The sequence below is a fragment of the Arvicola amphibius genome, chromosome 6 (assembly GCF_903992535.2).
Source record: "Arvicola amphibius chromosome 6, mArvAmp1.2, whole genome shotgun sequence".
NCBI classification, from domain to species: Eukaryota; Metazoa; Chordata; class Mammalia; order Rodentia; family Cricetidae; genus Arvicola; species Arvicola amphibius.
Window position 1 is genome coordinate 7235976 of NC_052052.2, and position 20158 is coordinate 7256133.

General features: G+C 45.4%; 1 protein-coding gene across 2 annotated transcripts in view; it reads left to right on the forward strand.

The window, feature by feature from the left end:
* The first annotated feature begins 7982 nt into the window (after positions 1-7982).
* Positions 7983-20158, forward strand: part of Pex14 (peroxisomal biogenesis factor 14) — a 141546-nt gene continuing 129370 nt past the window's right edge. The window contains exon 1 of one of the 2 annotated variants that reach the window (XM_038333695.1): positions 7983-8091. In XM_038333695.1, the coding sequence (XP_038189623.1) occupies positions 8056-8091 (36 nt within the window). In that variant the 5' untranslated portion in view covers positions 7983-8055. The remainder of the gene's footprint in view (positions 8092-20158) is intronic. The other variant, XM_038333696.1, reaches the window with a different exon arrangement.

A 20158-nucleotide genomic window follows, 5' to 3' on the forward strand; every position in this document is an offset into this window, starting at 1 on the left:
TAATAATGCCGGCCGTTGGCGGTGCAAGCTTTTAATCCCAGCGCTTGGGAGGCAGAGGCGGGCGGATCTCTGTGAATTCGAGGCCAGCCTGGTCTACAGAGCAAGTTCCAGGACAGGTTGCAAAACTACAGAGAATCCCTGTCTCGAAAAACCAAAAACAAACAAAAACAAAAAACAAACTAACAAAAAAAGTAAACAAACACTGTTTGATGGAACCCAGGATTTTATGTGCACATTTTATGTACACATTGCTAGCCATGTTCTTCTGTTTTATTTAAGTGTTACCAGCCGGACCGAGCGGTGGTGGCGCATGCTTAATCCCAGCACTCGGGAGGCAGAGACAGACAGATCTCTGTGAGTGCAAGGTCAGCCTGAGCTAGTTCCAGGACAGGCTCCAAAGCAACGTAGAGAAACCCAGTCTCAAATAGCAAAAACAAAAACAAACAAACAAACAAACAAAAAAAAACAGTTGCCAGCCGGCCAATGGTTGTGCAAGCCTTTAATCCCAGTACTCTGGATGTAGAGGAAGGCAGATCTGTGAGTTCAAGGTCAGCCTGGTCTAAAGGGCGAGTTCCAGAATAGCCAGAGCTACACAGAGAAACCTTGTCTCAAAAAACAACAAAAACCCAACCAAACAAACAAACAAAAAGTTGACATTGAGTTGTGTGGTCTGCGTAGGGAGCTTCAGGACAGCCAGAGTTACATAAACAAGTAGAGATATTATCTTAAAAATACATACATACAGAGAAGCCCTGTCTCGAAAAACAAACAAAAAATACATACATACATACCTACATACATACATAGACACATAATGACTCCTGGTTAAAAAAAAAGAGATATTGTCTTTAAAATAAACAAATAAATAAACGAAGACTCCAGGCAACCCTCCTGACTCAGCACAGCAAACGCTGGCATGGCAGGTATAATAGTATAAGCCACTCTTCTACGCCTTGATTTTCCTTTTCCAGCCTTAGAGATCTTGTCAGACTGCAGGAGATGCTGCCCTGACCCCTATGTGGCCCAAGTTCTCTCAGAGACGGTTAGACCTGAAGTTAATTTGTAAACTCCCACCTGCCCAAGGACCAGGTAACTTCACTGGAGTCTGGTCTCATGGGAAAGTACGAAACCTGAAACGTTTCCAGGTGGTCATCCTGACCATATTCCATCTTGGTTAGTATTTAACATTTTAATAAATGCTTGCTTTCAAAATGGTGGGGCTGGTTTTTCTCCCGTGAATTTCAGGATTAACAAGACCTCTACCCAGATGAAGCAGGGGTTGTTGTTTAGGCTGCCTGCACTGAAGAATCTCCAGATGAGATAGATTGAAGAAACGGTTTCTTAAGTAAAATAGGGTACCCTGTAGATTTAGGAGCAAATAGGGGAGCATGTGTCCTTTCTTTTCTCGCGATAGCAGGCCTTACACATGCTGGGCAAATGCTTTATCACAGATCTATATCACCAGCCCTTTTAATCATTATTATTTTTTTGACAGGGTCTTGCTAAATTGCCCAACAAGCCTTGACCTCTTCCTGTTCCTGTCTCAGCTTCCTAAGTAGCTAGAATGACAGGAACATACTACTGGGTCTGGTTGATGCTGTGGCTTTTAGTTTTTTGGTGCTAGGGACCCAATCCAGGGCCTGTGTAAGCACTTCAGGACTGACTTTGTAATTTGAAGGACAATGTTCAAAGGATACAGTTTACAGGCAGGCTGAAGGATTAACTAAGCATTGAACATTACAGTATATGGCTGGCAAAATGGCTCAGTGGGTAAAGGTGCTTGCTGCCAAGCCTTACAACCCGAGTTTGATCCTAGGGTCCAACATGATAGAAGATAACAGATTTCCAAAAGTTGTCCTGTGATCTCCACAAGCACAGTGTGACATTTGTGTGCACCTGTGCACATACACTCACACACACAAACAAATATTATAAAATTATTATTAAGTAAACAAAAGAGCTGATTTACTATTTCTCTTAAAAAACATTTTCTAGCTGGGTGGTGGCAGTGCACACATTCAGGAGGCGGAGGCAGGTGGATCTCTGTGAGTTCGAGGCCAGCCTGATTTATAGAGCTAGTTCCAGGACAGCCAAGGCTACACAAAGAAACCATGTCTTGGAAACTGCCCCCACAAACTCCTTTTGTAAACAAAGCTATAAGACTGTGTGTGTGTGTGTGTGTGTGTGTGTGTGTGTGTGTGTGTGTGTGTGTCTGTGTGTCTGTGTGTGTGTGTGTGTGTGTGTGTGTGTGTGTGTCTGGGTGGTGATGCAAGTTTGTGCAATATGCCAGCCTGGAATTTAGAGAATAATTTCCAGTGTTAGCTTCAGGCTATTTCTAACCTTTATTTGGGATAGAGTCTCTCACTTGAACATTGACAAGTAGGCGAGGTTAGCTAGCACGCCCAGGGGCTACCTGTCTCCCTCCCATCTCGCCCACTCTGAGAAATGCTGCCTTCATTACAGAGGTTCTCAAATGTGGGTAGAGACACGTTTGGGAGGTTGAACAATGACACTTCCACAGGGGTCACATAGCAGATAGCCTGCATATCAGTTATTTACATTACAATTCATAACAGTAACAAAATAAATTACAGTTATGAAGTAGACATGGCATATTGTTTTTGTTTTGTTTTGTTTTGCTTTTTTGGTTTTGGTTTTATCAAGATAGGATTTCTCTGTAGCTTTGAAGCCTGTCCTGGAACCTGCTTGGTAGATCAGGCCGGCCTCAAACTCACAGAGATCCAGCCATCTCTGCCTCTTGAGTGCAGGTATTAAACGACTGTGCCACCACCGCCTGGCTATAATGAAATAATTTTATGGTTGAGGGTCACAACTTGAGGAGCTGTATTAAAGGGTCACAGCATTAGGAAGGTTGAGGATCTTGGCTTTATTACTTTCTACTTTATCCTTTGCAATATGGGTTTTCACTGAACTTCCAGCTCACTTGATGATGTGGGAGTCCCCTCTGTGTGCTGTGATTACCATTAATGAATAGAGAAACTGCTTTGGGCCTATAGCAAGGCAAGGCAGAACTTAAGTAGGCAGAGAAAGCTAGGCTGAATGCTGGGAAAAAGAAGGGCGGAGTCAGAGAGAAGCCTTGGAGCCACCAGAGATAGACACTGGGAACTTTACCCGGTTAGGCACAGTCATGTGGCAATATACAGATTAATAGAAATGGGTTAAATTAATATGAGTTAGTCAATAAAAAGTTAGATCTAAAGGGCCAAGCAGTGATTTAATTATTAGTTCCTGTGTGATTATTTCTGGTCTAAGCTAGCCGGAACCGACAAGCAGTCTCCATACAACACTCACTGATAGGCTGGACCTGCTGACCAGCACCCCAGGCTCCTCCTAACAAACAGGCAGAATCAGTTGCTCATATCTGCACAGTTGTTGTGGAAACTGGGCCAGTATCTTAAAGACTATTGGCTGAAGGAGTTCCCACAGCACACGGTGATTGTGCTCTGAAACATCTCCCAGCCCCTCCTTATGGTCTCTCTCTCTCTCTCTCTCTCTCTCTCTCTCTCTCTCTCTCTCTCTCTCTCTCTCTCTCTCTCTCTCAGATTTATTTGTTTATTTTGTATACAATGGTCTGCCTGCATGTGTTCCTGCAGACGAAGTTGGCACCAGATCTTATTACCGGTGGTTGTGAGCCACCATATGGTTGCTGGGAATTGAACTCAGGATCTCTGGGAGAGCAGTCAATGCTCTTAACCACTGAGCCATTTCTCCAGCCCCCCTTCCCCCCAAGGATGGTCTCATGTAGTCTAGGCTGGCCTCAAACTTACTATGTAGTTGAGGATGATCACCTTGAACCCCCAAGTGCCGGGACTGCAAGCCTCCACTCCTGTGCCTGGCTTCTCTCAGGCGGTTTATGAAGTTCACTGTTCAGGCTCACAGATGGAAGAAGAATGCTTACAAAGTTCAAGTCGAGGTTGCAAAGTTTGATTCATTACATAGGGAGGGTCTGTTGTGGACTATCACTTTAACTGTGTAAAGCTGTTACATTTGCTTATGCTGCGTTTGTCCAACGTTGCTTTGCCTGCTTAAGACACCTGACTGGTCTAATAAAAAGCTGAACAGCCAATAGCTAGACAGTAGAGGGATAGGTGGGGCTGGCAGGCAGCGAGAATAAGGAGGAGGAGGAGGAATCTAGGCTCAAGAGGACAGAGGTAATGAGGGAGGAAGAGAGGGAGACGCCTGAGGCCAGCTAGGCAGCAGCCAGCCAGCCAGACAGGGAAGAAGCAGGTAAGTAGAGCACACAGAATGAAAGGTAAAAGCCCCAAGGCAAAAGGTGGATGAAGAGAAACAGGTTAAAATAAGTTATAAGAGCTAGTGGGACAAGCCTAAGCTAAGGCCCACGCATTCATAATTAATAATAAATCTCTGTGTCATGATTTGGGAGCTGGTTGGTGGCCCAGAATAAACCTGCTAAAAGGTCAGTCCTTGCTTCAACAGACACTGCTCAGAAATGGGATAATTGTCACCATACAGGAACATTTAATATTGGATTTTGTTATTTGGGTGGAGGATTTTGACTGTCAATTGTCAAGAAATGCAATCCAGATTTGGAGGAATGTGTGTCCCACCTGTATCTGGAAGACGCCCCGACCTTCAGGCTATTTTGAAGGAAGTCAGATTTAAATATAGAACATTAATTTTCAGTCTTGCCAAAAGTGAAATGAAGTCATTTAAGAGAAAAGAAGTTAAAATATTTATTTATAAATATTTAAATAAGATAAATACTAAAATATTTATCTATATGAATGTTCTACTTGCATGTATCTCTATGCACTACGCACTTGTCTGGCGCCGGCCGAGGCCAGAGAAGACAGAGCAGCTGCCCTGCACCTGGAGTTCTGGAAGGTTGTGAGCCACCAGGTGGGTGCAAGAGAAGCCCGTGCTCTTAACTGATAAGCCATCTACCAGCCAACTGTCCTTAACTACATTAAAAAAAATGTTGCTAAGGGCTGGAGAGATGGCTCAGTGATTAAGAGTACTGGCTGCTCTTCCAAAGGACAGGGGTTCAATTCCCAGCACCCACATGGCAGCTCACAACTGTCTGTGACCCCAAGATCTGACACCCTCACACAGACATACACGCATAGGCAAAACACCAATGAACATAGAAAAAGTTTGCTAAACAGCAATATCAGGAGAGCATTGCTGTAGACTAGGTTGTTGCTTTAGATCCCAACAAAAGGGCCTAAAAATCAAAATACAGACTCGGAGCGGCTCAGTTCTAGAGTACTTGCCTAGCCTGAACAAGACCAAAAGTCTGATCCCTAGTATGGGAGGGAGGATACAATTATGCTAAGATTCCATATCACTGAATTGTGATGTGGAGGTTTATCTGAACTTCCCAGAAATCAAGATTAGAGAGAGATTTCTCAAAAAGGCTCTCTCTGCTTGGCAAGATCATGGAGTTCCCTCTGCCTTAATTCTTACACAAGGGAGCCTGAAGTGGCCTGATGATGGCTCGCTCACCAGTTCTTTTCCTATTGTTTTATCTCCTTGTCTTTGATTCGCAAGGCCTGCAACTTTGATGTGACGAATCCTCTTCCTTTCTTTTCTGCACTTTTTCTGGCCATAAACCCAACCTTTTCTGTCCTGTTCAATGAAGTGGTGCCTGATTATAGAATTGAAAATAAATAGAAGTGGAAATTAAGAAAATTTGTCCTCTGGAAAGACAGAATGATGAGATTGAAAATCAGAAAATAAAGGGAAAATGTGAATTACAGAGATGTTTGAAATGTTCAGTCTCTGCTTAGCAACACAAGCTCTAATACGAGCTTGTTTTCCATTGTGGAATATTACTTTAACTATGTCCCTAGGGAATGGGTTCCAAAAAGCCAGTTCATGAACTAGGAATAAATACTGTCAGTGGCCCCACAAACTGCCCAAGCCACACATCTGTCACTCACATTCAGAGGGTCTAGTTTGGTCCCATGCAGGTTCCCCAGCGGTCAGTCTGGGAGTCAGTGAGCTCCCACTAGCTCTGGTCAGCTGTTTCTGTGGGTTTCCCCATCATGGTCTTGACCCCTTTGCTCATATGATCGCTCCTCCTGCTCTTACACTGCACTCCAGGAGCTTGGCCCAGTGCTTGACAGCGGTGGATCTCTGCATCTGCTGCCATCAGTTACTGGATGAAGGTTCTATGATGACAATTAAGTTAGTCATCAATCTGATCACAAGGAAAGGGCATAGATTTTTTTTTAAAGATTTATTTATTATATATAGTGTTTTGCCATAGTTACAGGACTGCTCCTCTGGCTGCTCAGGCTGCAGCCTGGTGGGAATTCTGTCACTGGCTCTGTGGCTGCTGCTAAAAGTAGATTTAACTAAATCTCTATTGTTCTATTTATAAATAAGACTCGAGATTCAAAGGCTGGGGTGAAAACCTGCTAGCTCAGAAAGATAACTTTCTCTTCTTGCTGGTGTTTCCCAAAGAGCATCTTTCTGTTGTGCCTAAACAAAAAGTGTCATTCTGCTCGAAACCCCTCTCTACTACTTCTGGTGTGTCCCTATCTCTTCCAGATGACCGCTGATGCTCTATGATTACTTTCTATCAGCTAGTTGCTATCATAGCCTCTTGAACTAAAGTTAATGTTATTTAATTAACACAAATGCTAACTCGGGGCTCACAGTGGGATCGAATATCTCCCAACACCCTTTGGGTGCCTTTTTTTTCAAAGCACCACACTTACACACAGATGTCAGAGTTCTTGGATGCTGCAATTGTGTGTTTGTTTTGGGATTGGGGACAAAGGTTGGGTGTTGGGCCTGCCTTCTTTCCTTCCTTCTTTCCTTCCTTCCTTCCTTCCTCCCTCCCTTTCTTCCTTCCATCCATCCTTTCCTTCCTTCTTTTTTTTTCTTTCTTTCCTTTTTTAAACAGGGTCTCATGTAGTCTAGGCTGGCCTTGAATGCAGAATATCCTTGAACCAATAATAATAACCTGATTCTCTTGCCTCAGCCTCCCAAATGTTGTGATCACAGGTGTGGACCACCAGACAGGTATGTATGGTGCTAGAATCCAGTTTTTTAATGCATGCTACTAACTGAGCTACAAATCCCATCTGAAGAATCAGTTGCAATATAGATTAAGCACAGGCATTAGGAGAGACGGCCTGAGAGAGCATTGCATATTAGTTTGTACTTGGGTTTCTCAAGAGAGTTGCTGCATATGGGCTCTTTGTATTTCTAGCGCCTGTGAACACTTCTGAGAAACGGTAGGCACTTGAAGAATAATACTGTACCAAGTAGCTAAAAATTTAATTTCCATTTTCATGCGTATACTAAATAAATAGTCCCTAAATGTGACCACGGTGCTCTAAGAACAGGGAGAGTTTTAATTCAAGAATTAAAATGTGGGCTGGAGAGATGGCTCAGAGGTTAAGAGCATTGCCTGCTCTTCCAAAGGTCCTGAGTTCAATTCCCAGCAACCACATGGTGGCTCACAACCATCTGTAATGGGGTCTGGTGCCCTCTTCTGGCCTGCAGGCATACACACAGACAGAATATTGTATACTTAATAAATATTTTAAAAAAAGAATTAAAATGTGCGTGTGGTGCACACCTGTAATCTCAGCACCGGGAGGTGGAGGCAGGAGGATCAGGAGTTCATCCTGGGATACATAGGAAGTTTGAGGCTATTGTAAACTACATGAGGCCTTGTCTAGAAAACAAAAACAAACGAAAATCCCCTTTAAATATCCAAACATGTAAATAAATTTATTTTTAAAAAGAAGGGGAACCTGATGGGCCATGTGGGGAGTGAGGAAGAAGTTGAAAGTGGACGTGACTAAACCCCAAAGTCAACAGAGTAACAATGTAAAACCACAAGAAAAGATATCCTATTAGAAATAGAGAACACAGGTTATGGGCTTTCCTGTAAACTGCTAGGTAACCCTGACACCGGGCTCAACCCTTTCTGCCCGAGCCCGCCCACATCGACAGGCTCAGGTCCTTCTACTTTGGTCTTGCCTGGAGAGCCGGAGCGAGCGCTCTCGGGAGACACTCGGGCCAGCGGCGGTCGATTAGTCAGGCCTCAGAAAGATGGCGTCCTCGGAGCAGGCAGAGCAGCCGAGCCAGGTGAGGGGAGTGGGACTGCCCCGCCTCGAGTGGTGGGGACCGGGGCCGCCGCGGCGCTCGGCGCGCGGCTGGCAGTGGGGTGGCGACCCCGAGTCCTGGAAGCCGAGGTCCCCCCGACGTGGTCTCTCCCCCGGGCCCCGCCCCTCTGGGGTCCTCGGCGCCCGGCTCCTGCCCCAGTGACCCCTGTCTCCCCACATCCCGGAGTTGGGGTCTCGGCCGCGGCCTCAGGTCCCCTAGGAGCCCGCTGGACTTGGTCGTGGGGAACGGCGGGCCCGGGCTGGGTCCTCAGCGCACTGATGTGAGGGCCCTGCCGGAGGAGAGGTGGGGAAGGCAGGCGCTGGTACCCGGCTGTCCCCCGTGGGGAGGGGCCCGACGACTCCCCTCCCGCCGCCGCGGCCCCTCCAGTGCCGGCATCTTGGTCTTCGTTCCCTTGGGGGCTCTCTTGCCAACTTGGAGGGTCGCTCCGAGGACTTCTTCGCTCTCAGTGCGTTCGTGGAGAGTGGACGGAGTGTCAATAACAGACGCAACCGAGCTTTTGGCTGAGGACCCAACCCGCGCTTCTCTTCTTCTCAGGGTTCTGTTTTCTTGGCCGAGGACTCCCCTCCGAGTTGTTCACCTGCAGACGGGAGCAAACCCCGCTTCGGTTATGGGGCAGGGTTGCTGCTTGGGCTTCTGCGGTGGGGAGGTCGTGATGCCTAGGAGGCTTGGGATGAGGAGCGATGTTAAGGGACAGCCCGCTTACTGCTTGAACGTTGCCATTGCAGAAGTCAGGCTATGTTTACTTTTAAATTTTGTTTTATTTCTGTGAATATGCGCAAGCCGTGGCACTGGGGGAAGTCGGAGGACAACTTTGCCGGAGTCGTTCCTCTCCTTCCACCTTGTGAAAGTGAAGATGGGACTCAAGCCCTCGGGCCTGGCAGCAAACGTCTTTACCTGCTGAGCCATCTCTTTGGCCACCGAGTAGTGCTTTTTAGCTAACTCTTATCTGCCCTTTGCAAAGTGCAGAAGTGGGTGGCAGGGTTTTGCAACGGGCCCAAAATCGTGTGCCCCACAGAGTCTTGATTTCAGCCCACACTGTGTGGGACTCCTTTAGTTGGCCATCTATGTTTAAATTTAATTAGGATAGACCTGAAAAGAAAAACACATGCCCTGGGAGGCTCAAGCACCTTTGAGAGTTTTCAGCCACTCACCAGTATTTCACTTCCTTCCTAGACAGAGGGCTACCACTTATATTTCTTGCTGTCTTACTGCTCGAGATAAGCCAATTAGAGGGATCCCACTTAAAGGAGTTGGACACTTAGACCGGCCTCTGTTAGTGGTGTGTGTAATTCAGGCTGATGTGTGTGCTGTAAGACAGCAGAAACAGGGATGATTCTGGGCTCCTCACTGCCCAGGATTCTGAACTCTGGGGTGTCTGAAAGAGGGATGTCCCTTCCTGGCATTGTCCCACCTAATTTGATCAACTGCCTCGGTGCCTCGGTACCTGAATTTTCTTGGAACTGCTTAGGAATGGGATTGAAATGTGTCCATAGTTTCTGCTTCCTCTAGGATACTTTGCAATTTTACGAAGGCTACTAATAGTCTTCCCACTTGGAACCTTTGGGGTGCTTAAGGAAGGGTTCCTTTGTTTCTGGGGTTTCCCTCTTGTACATGTGGAAGGTAGTAGCTAAGCACTCTTTCTCTTTCTCTCTTGGGTTTTTCGAGACAGGGTTTCTCTTTTCTCTGTGTAACTGTCCTGGCTGAACTGGAACTTGCTTTGTAGACCAGGCTGGCCTGGAGGGGTCCAAGGTCTTTACGGCTTTGGCAGCACTTGTTTGGTTTGAGCTCTGCTGCTCCTTTGCCCTCCTTTCCAAAGCTGATAGAGACGGGATTGCATCAGAACGTGCTGGCAGCCTGAGGAAAAAGTTGAACTTTCTGTCGTGCTCTGTCACTAACAATAAGCTGCAAATACACACTTTAAACAAGTGAGACTTCATGCATGTGCCACCAAGCTGTTGGTGATAGAGACTGAGATAGGACCTTGTGTATGTAAAGGAGGCATTCTACCAACTGAGCTACATTCCCAGCCTCAATTTGAATTAGAAAATCTTTTCATTAATTAGTTAACCAATTAATTTTTTTGGGGGGACACAGTCTTAACTCTGTAGTCGTGAGTTGGCCAGGAACTCACTTTGTAGACCAAGCTGGTTTCAAGCTCCACTTGGTTCTACCTCCTGAGTGCTGAGATTAAAAGCATTTATTAAAATGAGATTAAAAGCCACTATGTCCAGCTGTTATATTTTGAAAGAGAGAAAGTGTGTGTGTGTGTGTGTGTGTGTGTGTGTAAGTCAGAGGTCAAGCTGTCTCTCTCAGACTAGTCTAGAGGTCAGTTAGATGCGTTCCTCAGTTGCTCTTTATGTATGTGCATGGTGTTTTGTCTGTGCAGTCTGTGTGTCTTGGCGCCTCAGGTGCTAGAGGAGCTTCTTCCCCCTGGAAGTGGAGTTGGAGTGTGCTGAGGGCCCATGTGGAAGCTGAGGATCAAGTCCGTGTCCTTGAAGAGCAGCTCTTGCTGTAGCTGCCAAGCCCTCTCTATAGCCCACACTCTCTACTTTATTTATTTACTTTTTTTACCTTATTTTTTGAGACAGGGTCTCTCACTGAACCTTGAATTTATGGTTTGGCTAGACTGGCTGGCATATGCTTACATGCCAGAAGAGGGCACCAGATCTCATTATAGATGGTTATGAGCCACCATGTGGTTGCTGGGAATTTGAACTCAGGACCTCTGGAGCAGTCAGTGCTCTTAACCTCTGAGCCATCTCTCCAGAGCCCATCCTCCTGCTTTCTGAGTGCTGGGATTAAAGGCGTGCACCACCACCGCCTGGTGGTGTTTTATTTTTTAAATTGTGTGAGTGCATATGTAAGTGCAGGTACCTGTGGAGTCTCGGGCACTAGGGCTCTAGGACCCAGAGTTACAAGTGGTTATGAGCTACTTATGCGGCTAATGGGAACCACATTCTGGTCCTCTGCAAGAACAGTATGTTCTAGTCCTCGGGGCTATCTCTCCAGCCGCTGCAACTTACTACTAAGGCATAGTTCACCATGTGGTTGATCTGTGCGCTGGCTGATGGACGTTTGGATTGCATTAGTTTTCCATTGCTCTGTAACAGTACTACACAAACTTAGCAGGTTGAAAACAACGTTTCTTTTATTTATTTATTTTTTGACAAGGATCTCTATAATGTAGCTCTGGTTGTCCTGGAACTTGCTTTGTAGATCAAGCTGGTCTTGAACTCCCAGAGATCCAGTTGTCCCTGCCTTCAGAGTGCATGGATTAAAGGTGTATACCTATGGAAATCGTAGTCTTGTGTCTTGCCCACATTAATGTAATTACGTGCATCCTGTCCTCTTTGGCATCCTCTTGGCAGGAGCAAGTCACAGATTCCACCCATAATCTAGGGGAAGGAACACAAAAGGGGACACATGTCAACAGGTAGGAATCTGGGGTCATTTAGGATGTGGTCCTAGAATCCACAGCTGGATGCTAGCTTAATGCTATAATATTCATGTAGAGTGTATAAGGACATTTTCAGGGTTTTGGTAAATTCTCCTGAGTGGAATTGCTAGGTCGTGTGGTCAGTGTGTATTTAGCTTTGTGTGCAAACCTGTGTTACGTCTTTCACCCCCCACAGTATCTGAGAGCACTTGGTATGGCCTGTCACTCTGATTTCAACCATTTTAGTGAGTGTGTGGTGGGTCTGCTTCATGGCTTCCATTTTACATGTGCTGACTAATGCTGAGTCTGGTTGTACATGTTAATCATGTTAAGGTTCACTTTTGTTGATGGGTGTCCTCGTTCCAGTGCCATTTGTTGATAAGATTCCATTTAAATTTTCTCTACCATTGTTAAAAGTCAGATTGTTTTAAGTTTGCACAAAGGTCAATTTGTGGATTCTATTCTGTGTATCTATAAGCCTATTGCAAATAGCACACTGTTTTGAACTGTTTTTAAAGATGTTTTGCTTTAATTAAATGTTTTTTAGATTTATTTTATGTATATGAATGTTTTGCCTGCATTTGTTTTGTGAACCGCATATAGACTGTTACCCTTGGATGTCAGAAGAGGGCATCAGATTCCCTAGATCTGGAATTATGGATGGTTGTCACCACCCTTGGGTGCTGGCAGTGGAGACTGGTCTTCTGCAAGAGGAGCAAATGCTCCTAACCATGGAGCCACCTAGACCTCCAGCTGTTCGCCTCCCCCCACCCCCATTTTTTTTGTGGGGGGGACGACGACGACGACAGGGTCTCACTATGTAGCCCTGGCTCTCCTGGAATTCACTGTTTAGAACAGGCTACTTTTAAACTCACAGAGGTCTGCCTGTCTCTGCCTCCTGAGTGGCCAGCCAGCACCTTGATTGTATTCATGTGTATGTGTAGTTATGTCTGCGTGTGAGTATGCCATATGTGTGCACGTGCCCATGAGAACAGGAGAGGGTGTGGATCCCCTGGAATTGCACTTAGAGGTGGTCGTGAGCTCACAACTGCTCCAGTCGTGTTTGTGGAGGCCAGAGAAAGGCATCAGTGTTCTGGTGTATCCCCTCTGAGCCAATGTCTCATTGAACCTGGAGCATGCTGGTGTTTTGTTTTGTTTTATTTTGAGCTAGGCTGGCTAGTAAGCTCCAGTGAGTCTCCTGCATACACCCAGTTATAGGTCCATGTTTGCCTTTTACATTGGTGTTGGGGATCCGAAGTCAGGGCCTCATGCTGTGTGCAGGTGCTCTTACCCCCAAGCTATCTGCCAAGTCCTTGGTCTTAAAAAAAGTATGGCTGGGTATTGTGGTGCAACAAGCAAATGGTCTGTTTTGGTCCTTTGTGTCTTTATGTTGATTTTGTTTGTTTGTTTATTGGTATGAGGATGGTAAAGACTTTGCTGTAAAGTTATGGTCCAGCCTTGGGTCTTCCGGTAACTTGTGTGTCTGTGTCTGTGTCTGTGTGCCTATTTGTGTGTATGTGGAGGCCAGAGGTTGATATCAGGTGTTTTCCTCTGTTGCTCTCCACTTTTGTGGTTTTGTTTTTGTTTGCTTGTTTGTTTTGAGACAGACAGGGACTCTCTATGTAGCTCTGGCTGACCTGGAACTTCCTATGTAGACCAGGCTGGCCTTGGATACAGCTTGCCTGTATGCACCTCCTGAGTGTGGAAGTAAAGGCGTATGCCATATGTCTGGCTCTGTTTTTAATTTTGGGGGACAGGGCTGTTGGACCTAAAGCTCACTGATTGACAAGACTCGCTGTGCACTTGCCCTAGTGCTGGGCTCACAGATGTGCTGCCACAGCTGGCTTTTTACCTGGGTGTCTGGGATCCGTGTTTGAGTCCTCACGCTTACATAATAAGTACTCTAATGACTGAGCCATCTCTTCATCCTCTAGGGGTAAATTTTATAGTTCTAGTCAGGTGCAGTAACTCCTCCATAAAATCCCAGATTACAGGAGGCTGAGGCAGGAGGATTGTTTGAATTCAAGGCCAGCTTGGGCTACAGCGGCTCACCTCTCTCCACCTCCCCCCACCCCAAGGTATCCTTTAAAAAAGTCTTACATAAGAGCTTGCTGGGATTAATAGGGATTGAGTATAGCCCACAGGTCATTTGAAGAGAACAATCATTTCTTTGTTATCTTCCCATTTAAGCATGTCCACACCTACTCACATCTTTTGGCTTTTCTCAGTAGTGTCTTATAGTTTTAAGTGTGTAGGTTATGGAAACATTTGATTAAATTTCTCTGTCTCTCCCTCCCTCCCTCCCTCTCCCTCCCTCCCTCCCTCCCTCCCTCCCTCCCTCCCTCCCTCCCTCTCTCTCTCTCTCTCTCTCTCTCTCTCTCTCTCTCTCTCTCTCTCTCTGTTATTCTGAGATAGGGTTTCTCTGTGTAATAGTCCTGGTTGTCCTGGAACTCACTTTGTAGAACAGTCTGGCCTTGAACTCACAGAGATCCATCTGCCTCTGCCTCCCAAGTGCTGGGAATAAAGATGTGCACCACCACTGCCCGGCTTGATTAAATTTAAGTATATTCTATTGAGAATGCTACTGTATTTATAGGTTTTGTGTATTTTTGGGTTTTGACACAGGGCCTCCCCCTATGTAGCCCATGCTTGTTTTGGAATATTTGTTTAACTACGCAAAAATGTGTTCATTTGTTTAATTATGAAAAGATGTGTTGCTGTTTTACCTTACCTTACCTAAGGCACCTGATTGGTCTAATAAAAAGATGTCCAATTGATAGCAAGGGAGGAGGTATAGGTGGGACTTCCAGGCAGGGAAGGTAAGTAGGAGGAGGAATTTAGGCTTGGGGAAGAAAGAAAGAGACACCAGGGAGATGCCAGGGACCAACCAGCCAGCCAGACACGGAGGAAGCAGGAAAGTAGGATATATAAAACGAGAGAAAGATAAAAAGCCCTGAGGCAAAAACGTAGATGAATAAAAATAGGTTAAATTAAGTTAAAAGAGCTTGTGGGACAAGCCTAAGCTAAGGCCGAGCATTCATATTTGATAACTAGTCTCCGTGTCTTTTTTTGGGAACTGGTTGGTGCCCCAGAGAGAATTCCAGCTACACATGCTGGCTTTAGACTATGACTGTCATGCTCCCACCTCCCAGCTGCTAGGATTGCAGGCATGTGCCACCACGTTCAGTTTTCATGTCTTTCCAATTATTTAATGCTAGTATATAAAGTGAAATTATGGGTTTGTGTATTGGCCATGTGTCTGCAACCTTGTTAAACCTGGTTTGCGGGGCTTGAGAGATGGCTCAGAGGTTAAGAGCACTGACTGCTTTTCCAGAGGTCCTGAGTTCAATTCCCAGCACCCATATGGTGGCTCACAGCCATCTGTAGTGAGATTTGGGCCCTCTTCTGGCTTGCAGGCATCCATGGAGGCAGAACACTGTATACATAATAAATAAATAAATCTTCTAAAAAAATAAATTAATTAAAAAAAAAACCCCTGGTTTGCATTTCGGTCACATTTTGTAGGTCCCTCATGGTCTCTGTAGACGATAGTATCATCTGCAGATAAAGCGACTGTGCTTTTGCTTTTCCAGTTTAAGCTCTTCCTTCCTCTACCTCTTCCCTCTTCTTCCTCCTCCCTCCCAGCCGCTCTTCTTCATCACTGTGCCCAGCTTATTTTTTGTTTTATTGTATTATCTAGAACTTTAAGAATGATGTTCAAGGGGCTGGAGAGGTGGCTCAGAGCTTAAGAGCACTGGCTGCTTTTCCAGAAGTCCTGAGTTCAATTCCCAGCAACCACATGGTGGCTCACAACCATCTGTAATATCTGATGCCCTCTTTATGGCCTGCAGGCATACATGCAGACAGAACACTGTGCACACAATAAATAAATAAATCTTTAAAAAAAAAGAATAATGTGGTGCACACATTTAATCCCAACACTTGGGAGGCAGAGGAGCAGGCAGCTCTCTGAGCTCGAGGCCAGCCTGGTTAGGACTGTTACATAGAGAAACCCTGTCTCAAAAAAAAAAAAAAAATGCTCAAAGGGATAGTGAGTCTGAACATTCTTTCCTGTCGCTGATCTGGAGGGATTGTATATAGTCTTCCACACTCAGGTGTTAGCTGTAGGGTTTTGTTGAGGTTCCCTTTATCAAGATGAGGAAACTCATATTTTATTTTTCAGCTTGCTCAGTTTTTCGTCCATCCATCCATCCATCCATCCATCCATCCATCCATCCATCCATTTTCGAGACAGGGTTTCTCTGTAGCTTTGGAGCCTGTCCTGGAACTTGTTCTGTAGACCAGGCTGGCTTTGAACTCACAAATATCTGCCTGTCCTGCCTCCCAAGTGCTGGGCCCAGCTGGTTATTTATTTTTGTAAATACATATATTTAGACAAGGTCTTTCTATCATAGCTTTGGCTCTCCTGGAATTTACTATGTGGATCAGACTGGCCTCACACTCACTGAGATCCACCTGCCTTTGCCTCCCAGAGAATGCTGGGATTAAAGGTGTATGCCATTATGTCGTCCGGCTGGTTGGGTTATTTTTTTATATTTTTGAGATAAGAGTCTCACCATGTAGGTCAGGTTACCTGAAACTTGCTATGTAGACCAGGATGACCTTGAACTTTTAGCAGTCCTCCTGCCTCTGCCTCCTGAGTGCTGGGACTATAGGTGTTCTGTGCCACCACACCAGAATGCCTTGTTTTCTGAGAGATGTGGTCTTGCTTCATTGCTGGGGCTGATCTCAAACCCCTGACCTCAAGCTGTCATGCCTTAGCAGCTTGAGTAGCTAGGACCACAGGCAGACCCACTACTTCTTGTCTTTGTATTTTGTTCCCAAAATACTGTGTGGGTGGCTGGAGCATTCGTTGCTCTTCCAGGGGACCTGGATTTCACGGAACCCACAGAACCCACATGGTGGCTGTTTGTAACTCCTATTGATCTGTGGCTTCCTTCTGCTTCCGGATCCTCCATGCGTAGGGAGCACATAACTCACAGAAGCAACACACACACGATAAATAGATAAAGGTTAAAAATAATCATGTGTTTTGTGGTTGGAGAGAAGCTGAGTGCTTAAGGGTGCTTGCTGCTCTTTTAGAGGACCCAGGTTTGGTTCCCAGCACACCATGGCAGTTTACGGCTGTTTAAAACTCCAGTTTCAGGGGGTCCAACACTTTCTGGGCCTCTGCAGCCATTGCAGATGGTGTGCACAGATATTGGCAAAACACTCATACACATAAAAATTAAAGAAAATTTCAAAAGCAAATTGTGGAGCTGGAGAGATGACACAGAGTTAAGAACGCTGGTTGTTCTTGCAGAAGATCTGGCTTTGGTTCCCAGTACACATGGAAGCTCATAACCATCTGTTTACTGCAATTCCAGGGCATCCAGCCTCCTCTTCTGACCTCATTGGGCATCAGGCACCTGGCACCCATGTGATGCACATACATACATGTAGGTGAAACACTTATACATATAAAATAAAACATAAATCTAAAAAAATCATAAATAAATAAACATCTTTTAAAAAAGTATGTCAGTAAGTTTTGAATGATGTGATGTTGGTTGTTTTTACTCGTTTTTCTGTTGGGCCCACCACCCAGCTCCCAAATAAACCCCGTGAAGTCTCATTATTACTTATGAGTGCCTGTCCTTAGCTTGGCTTATTTCTAGCCAGCTTTCCTTTCCTTTTTTAGTTTTATGTGCATTGATGTTTTATCATGGGTGTCGTCGGGGTCACTGGAACTAGAGTTACAGACAATTGTGAGCTAGGAATTGTGGGTGCTAGGAATTGAACCCAGGTCCTCTGGAGAAGCAGTCAGTGCTCTTAACCACTGAGCCAGTTCTCCACACACACACCCCTCCCCAGCCAGCTTTTCTTGACTTAAATTATCCTCTCTGCTTTTTTGCCTTTGGGCTTTTATCTTTCTCTATCCTATATACCTTCCTTTTCTTCTTACTGCATGGCTGGCTACATAGTTGGGTGGCTGTCCCCTGATGTCCTCCTTTTTTTCTCGTTCCTTGATCTTTCTTGCTTTCCCGATCCCTCTTTTTCTCCTGTTTTTTTCTCTCTGCCTGGCAGCCCCACTATCCTTTCTCTTGCCTTGCTATTGGCTGTTCAGCTCTTTATTAGACCAATCAGGTGTTTTAGATAATTTAGATAATAATTGTGCAAAGTAACACAGCTTCACAGAGTTAAACAATGTAACATAAAGAATGCAACACGGGCTGGAGAGATGGCTCAGAGGTTAAGAGCACTGACTGTTCTTCCAGAGGTCCTGAGTTCAATTCCCAGCAACCACATGGTGGCTCACAGCCACCTATATGAGATCTGGTGCCCTCTTCTGGCATGCAAGCATACATGGAAGGAATGTTGTATACATATAAATAATCTTAAAAAAAAAAAGAATGCAACACATCTTTGCATCCATTAAAACAAATTTCCACAGCATAAACAATGCCAACACGTCTTAAAATAATATTCCACAGTAATGATGTCGGTTTTGCTCTTTTTGGTATCTGCTGATAGCTGATATTTTTGTTTTCTTCCTTTGTTCTCTGAATTGGTTTTACTTTGTTATTTCATTCATTCAGTATATTTTCTTGGTCATGATTATGTGTAATATTACCCTTTTTATATTTTGCTAGGCTTGATATGTTCATATTTATTTATCTAGGGTTTTTGTTTTTTGTTTTGTTTTGTTTTCAATACAGAGTCTCTCTGTGTAAAAGTCCTGGCTGTCATGGAACACACTCTAGGACCAGTCTAGCCTTGAACTCAGAGAGATCCATTTGCCTCTGCCATCCAAGTGCTAGGATTAAGGCGTGTGCCACCACCGCTTGGTCTGGGGGTTATTTTTAATTTAATTATTTGTTCTTACATTTATTTATTGAAATGTGGGTGGGGCTTGCGTGTGCTACAGCATGCATGCAGAAGTCATAGGACAGCTCTTAGGAGTCAGTTCTCTCCTTCCATCATGTGGTTCCAAGGCTGGAGTGTTGGATCATCAGGGTTGGTGGTGAGCACCTTTATCCGCTGAGTCATCTTCTCTCCAGCCTTACTTGTTTTTCTGAGACAGGGTCTCATTAGATAGTGGAGAATGGTTTTGGACCTCGAATCCTCTTCTTGTCTCCACTTCTCGACTGCTGGAGGAATGACAAGGCTGTATTCTGTGATGGCTTATACAGTGCTGGGGATGGAACCCAAGGCTTCCTGTACACTAGGCTAATTGAGCTGCATGTCTGGTGTGCTCCCCTCCTGCCCCTTCACAATTTTTTCACTTTAGTTTTTTAAAAAAAAACATTTATTTATCAGTGTGTGTGTATGTATCTACATGCATGTGACAGTCAGAGAACAACTTGCAGGATAGGTATGTCCTGTGGGATTAGACTCAGGTCTTCAGATTTTTGTCCCCTGAACCATCTCACTGGATACCCCCACACCCCTTTTGGTGTGTGCCTGTTGTAAACCCATCCACTCCTGTGTGTGGGGTGCAATGTCTGCTTCCATCTCTCCATCTCCTGACTGACCCCTGTGTGAAAGCATGTAGGACAAGCATCTCAGGGGTACAGAGCCTGCCTAGGTTCAGTCTCCATGTACGAGAGAGCGAAGAGAGAGAGAGAGAGAGAGGGTAGATGAGAGAGGCGACGAGAGAGATGAGAGGGAGAGGAGAGGGAGAGGGAAGAGGGGGAGGAAGAGAGGAGGAAGAGAGGGAACGAGAGCCAGCAGGGAAGGGGAATGGGGAATGAATGAGATGAATGAATGAATGAATTATAGTAAAGCCTGATTTCAAACAGGCTGGGCATGGTAATACCACACCCTTGATCCTTTAAGAACCTCCTGGGCAGAGGCAGGCAGATCTGAGTTCGAGGTTCAGGCCTCCTGTTCTACATAGCGAGTTTCAAGGCCAGACAGGGAGGACATAGGAGAAGACCCTGACGAAACAAACACAACACAAAAACCACAAAAACCAACAAAACAAAAGATAAATGCTTTGTGCTTCGTTCTCACAAAATGTCCTGATAAAGCTGAGCAAGGACACACTATGAGAAGAAACTCCAAAGCCAAGCAGGCGGATGCCTTACTCCAAAACAGGTAAAAGGGGTAAGTTTGAAGCCGCTGAGGCCAGAAAAGGAAACCCAACCCAGCCAGCAAAGCCCGACCGACTCTCCTCAGAAACTGGCATGTGTCCCAAAAGGCCATGCATGAGAGGTGGCCCTGAGCCATTAAATACGTGATGGAAAAGAAAAGAATTCTTAACTTCTGTCACCAAATCAGTTGGTCATGCCAAGAATGGTGGTACCCACAAGGGAGCTTCGCAAAGATGCCCAAACACTGCCTACTCAAGAGCGGACCTTGAGCATTGCTGAACACGGAGTAGGGTTGGGTAATCTTGCAATCACCAAGTGAGAGAAACCGAGCGAGGGACCTGTCTGGTCACCCTCATGGGACCATGAGGGAAGAAAGGGGGTTTCCTGTACAGGCCAGGCAGCTGGTTCCTAGCACCTACATGGTGGTCCACAACCATCTGTACTCCAGTCCCAGGGGACCTGTGCCTTCCTACTAGCGTCCATGTGTTCCAGAACA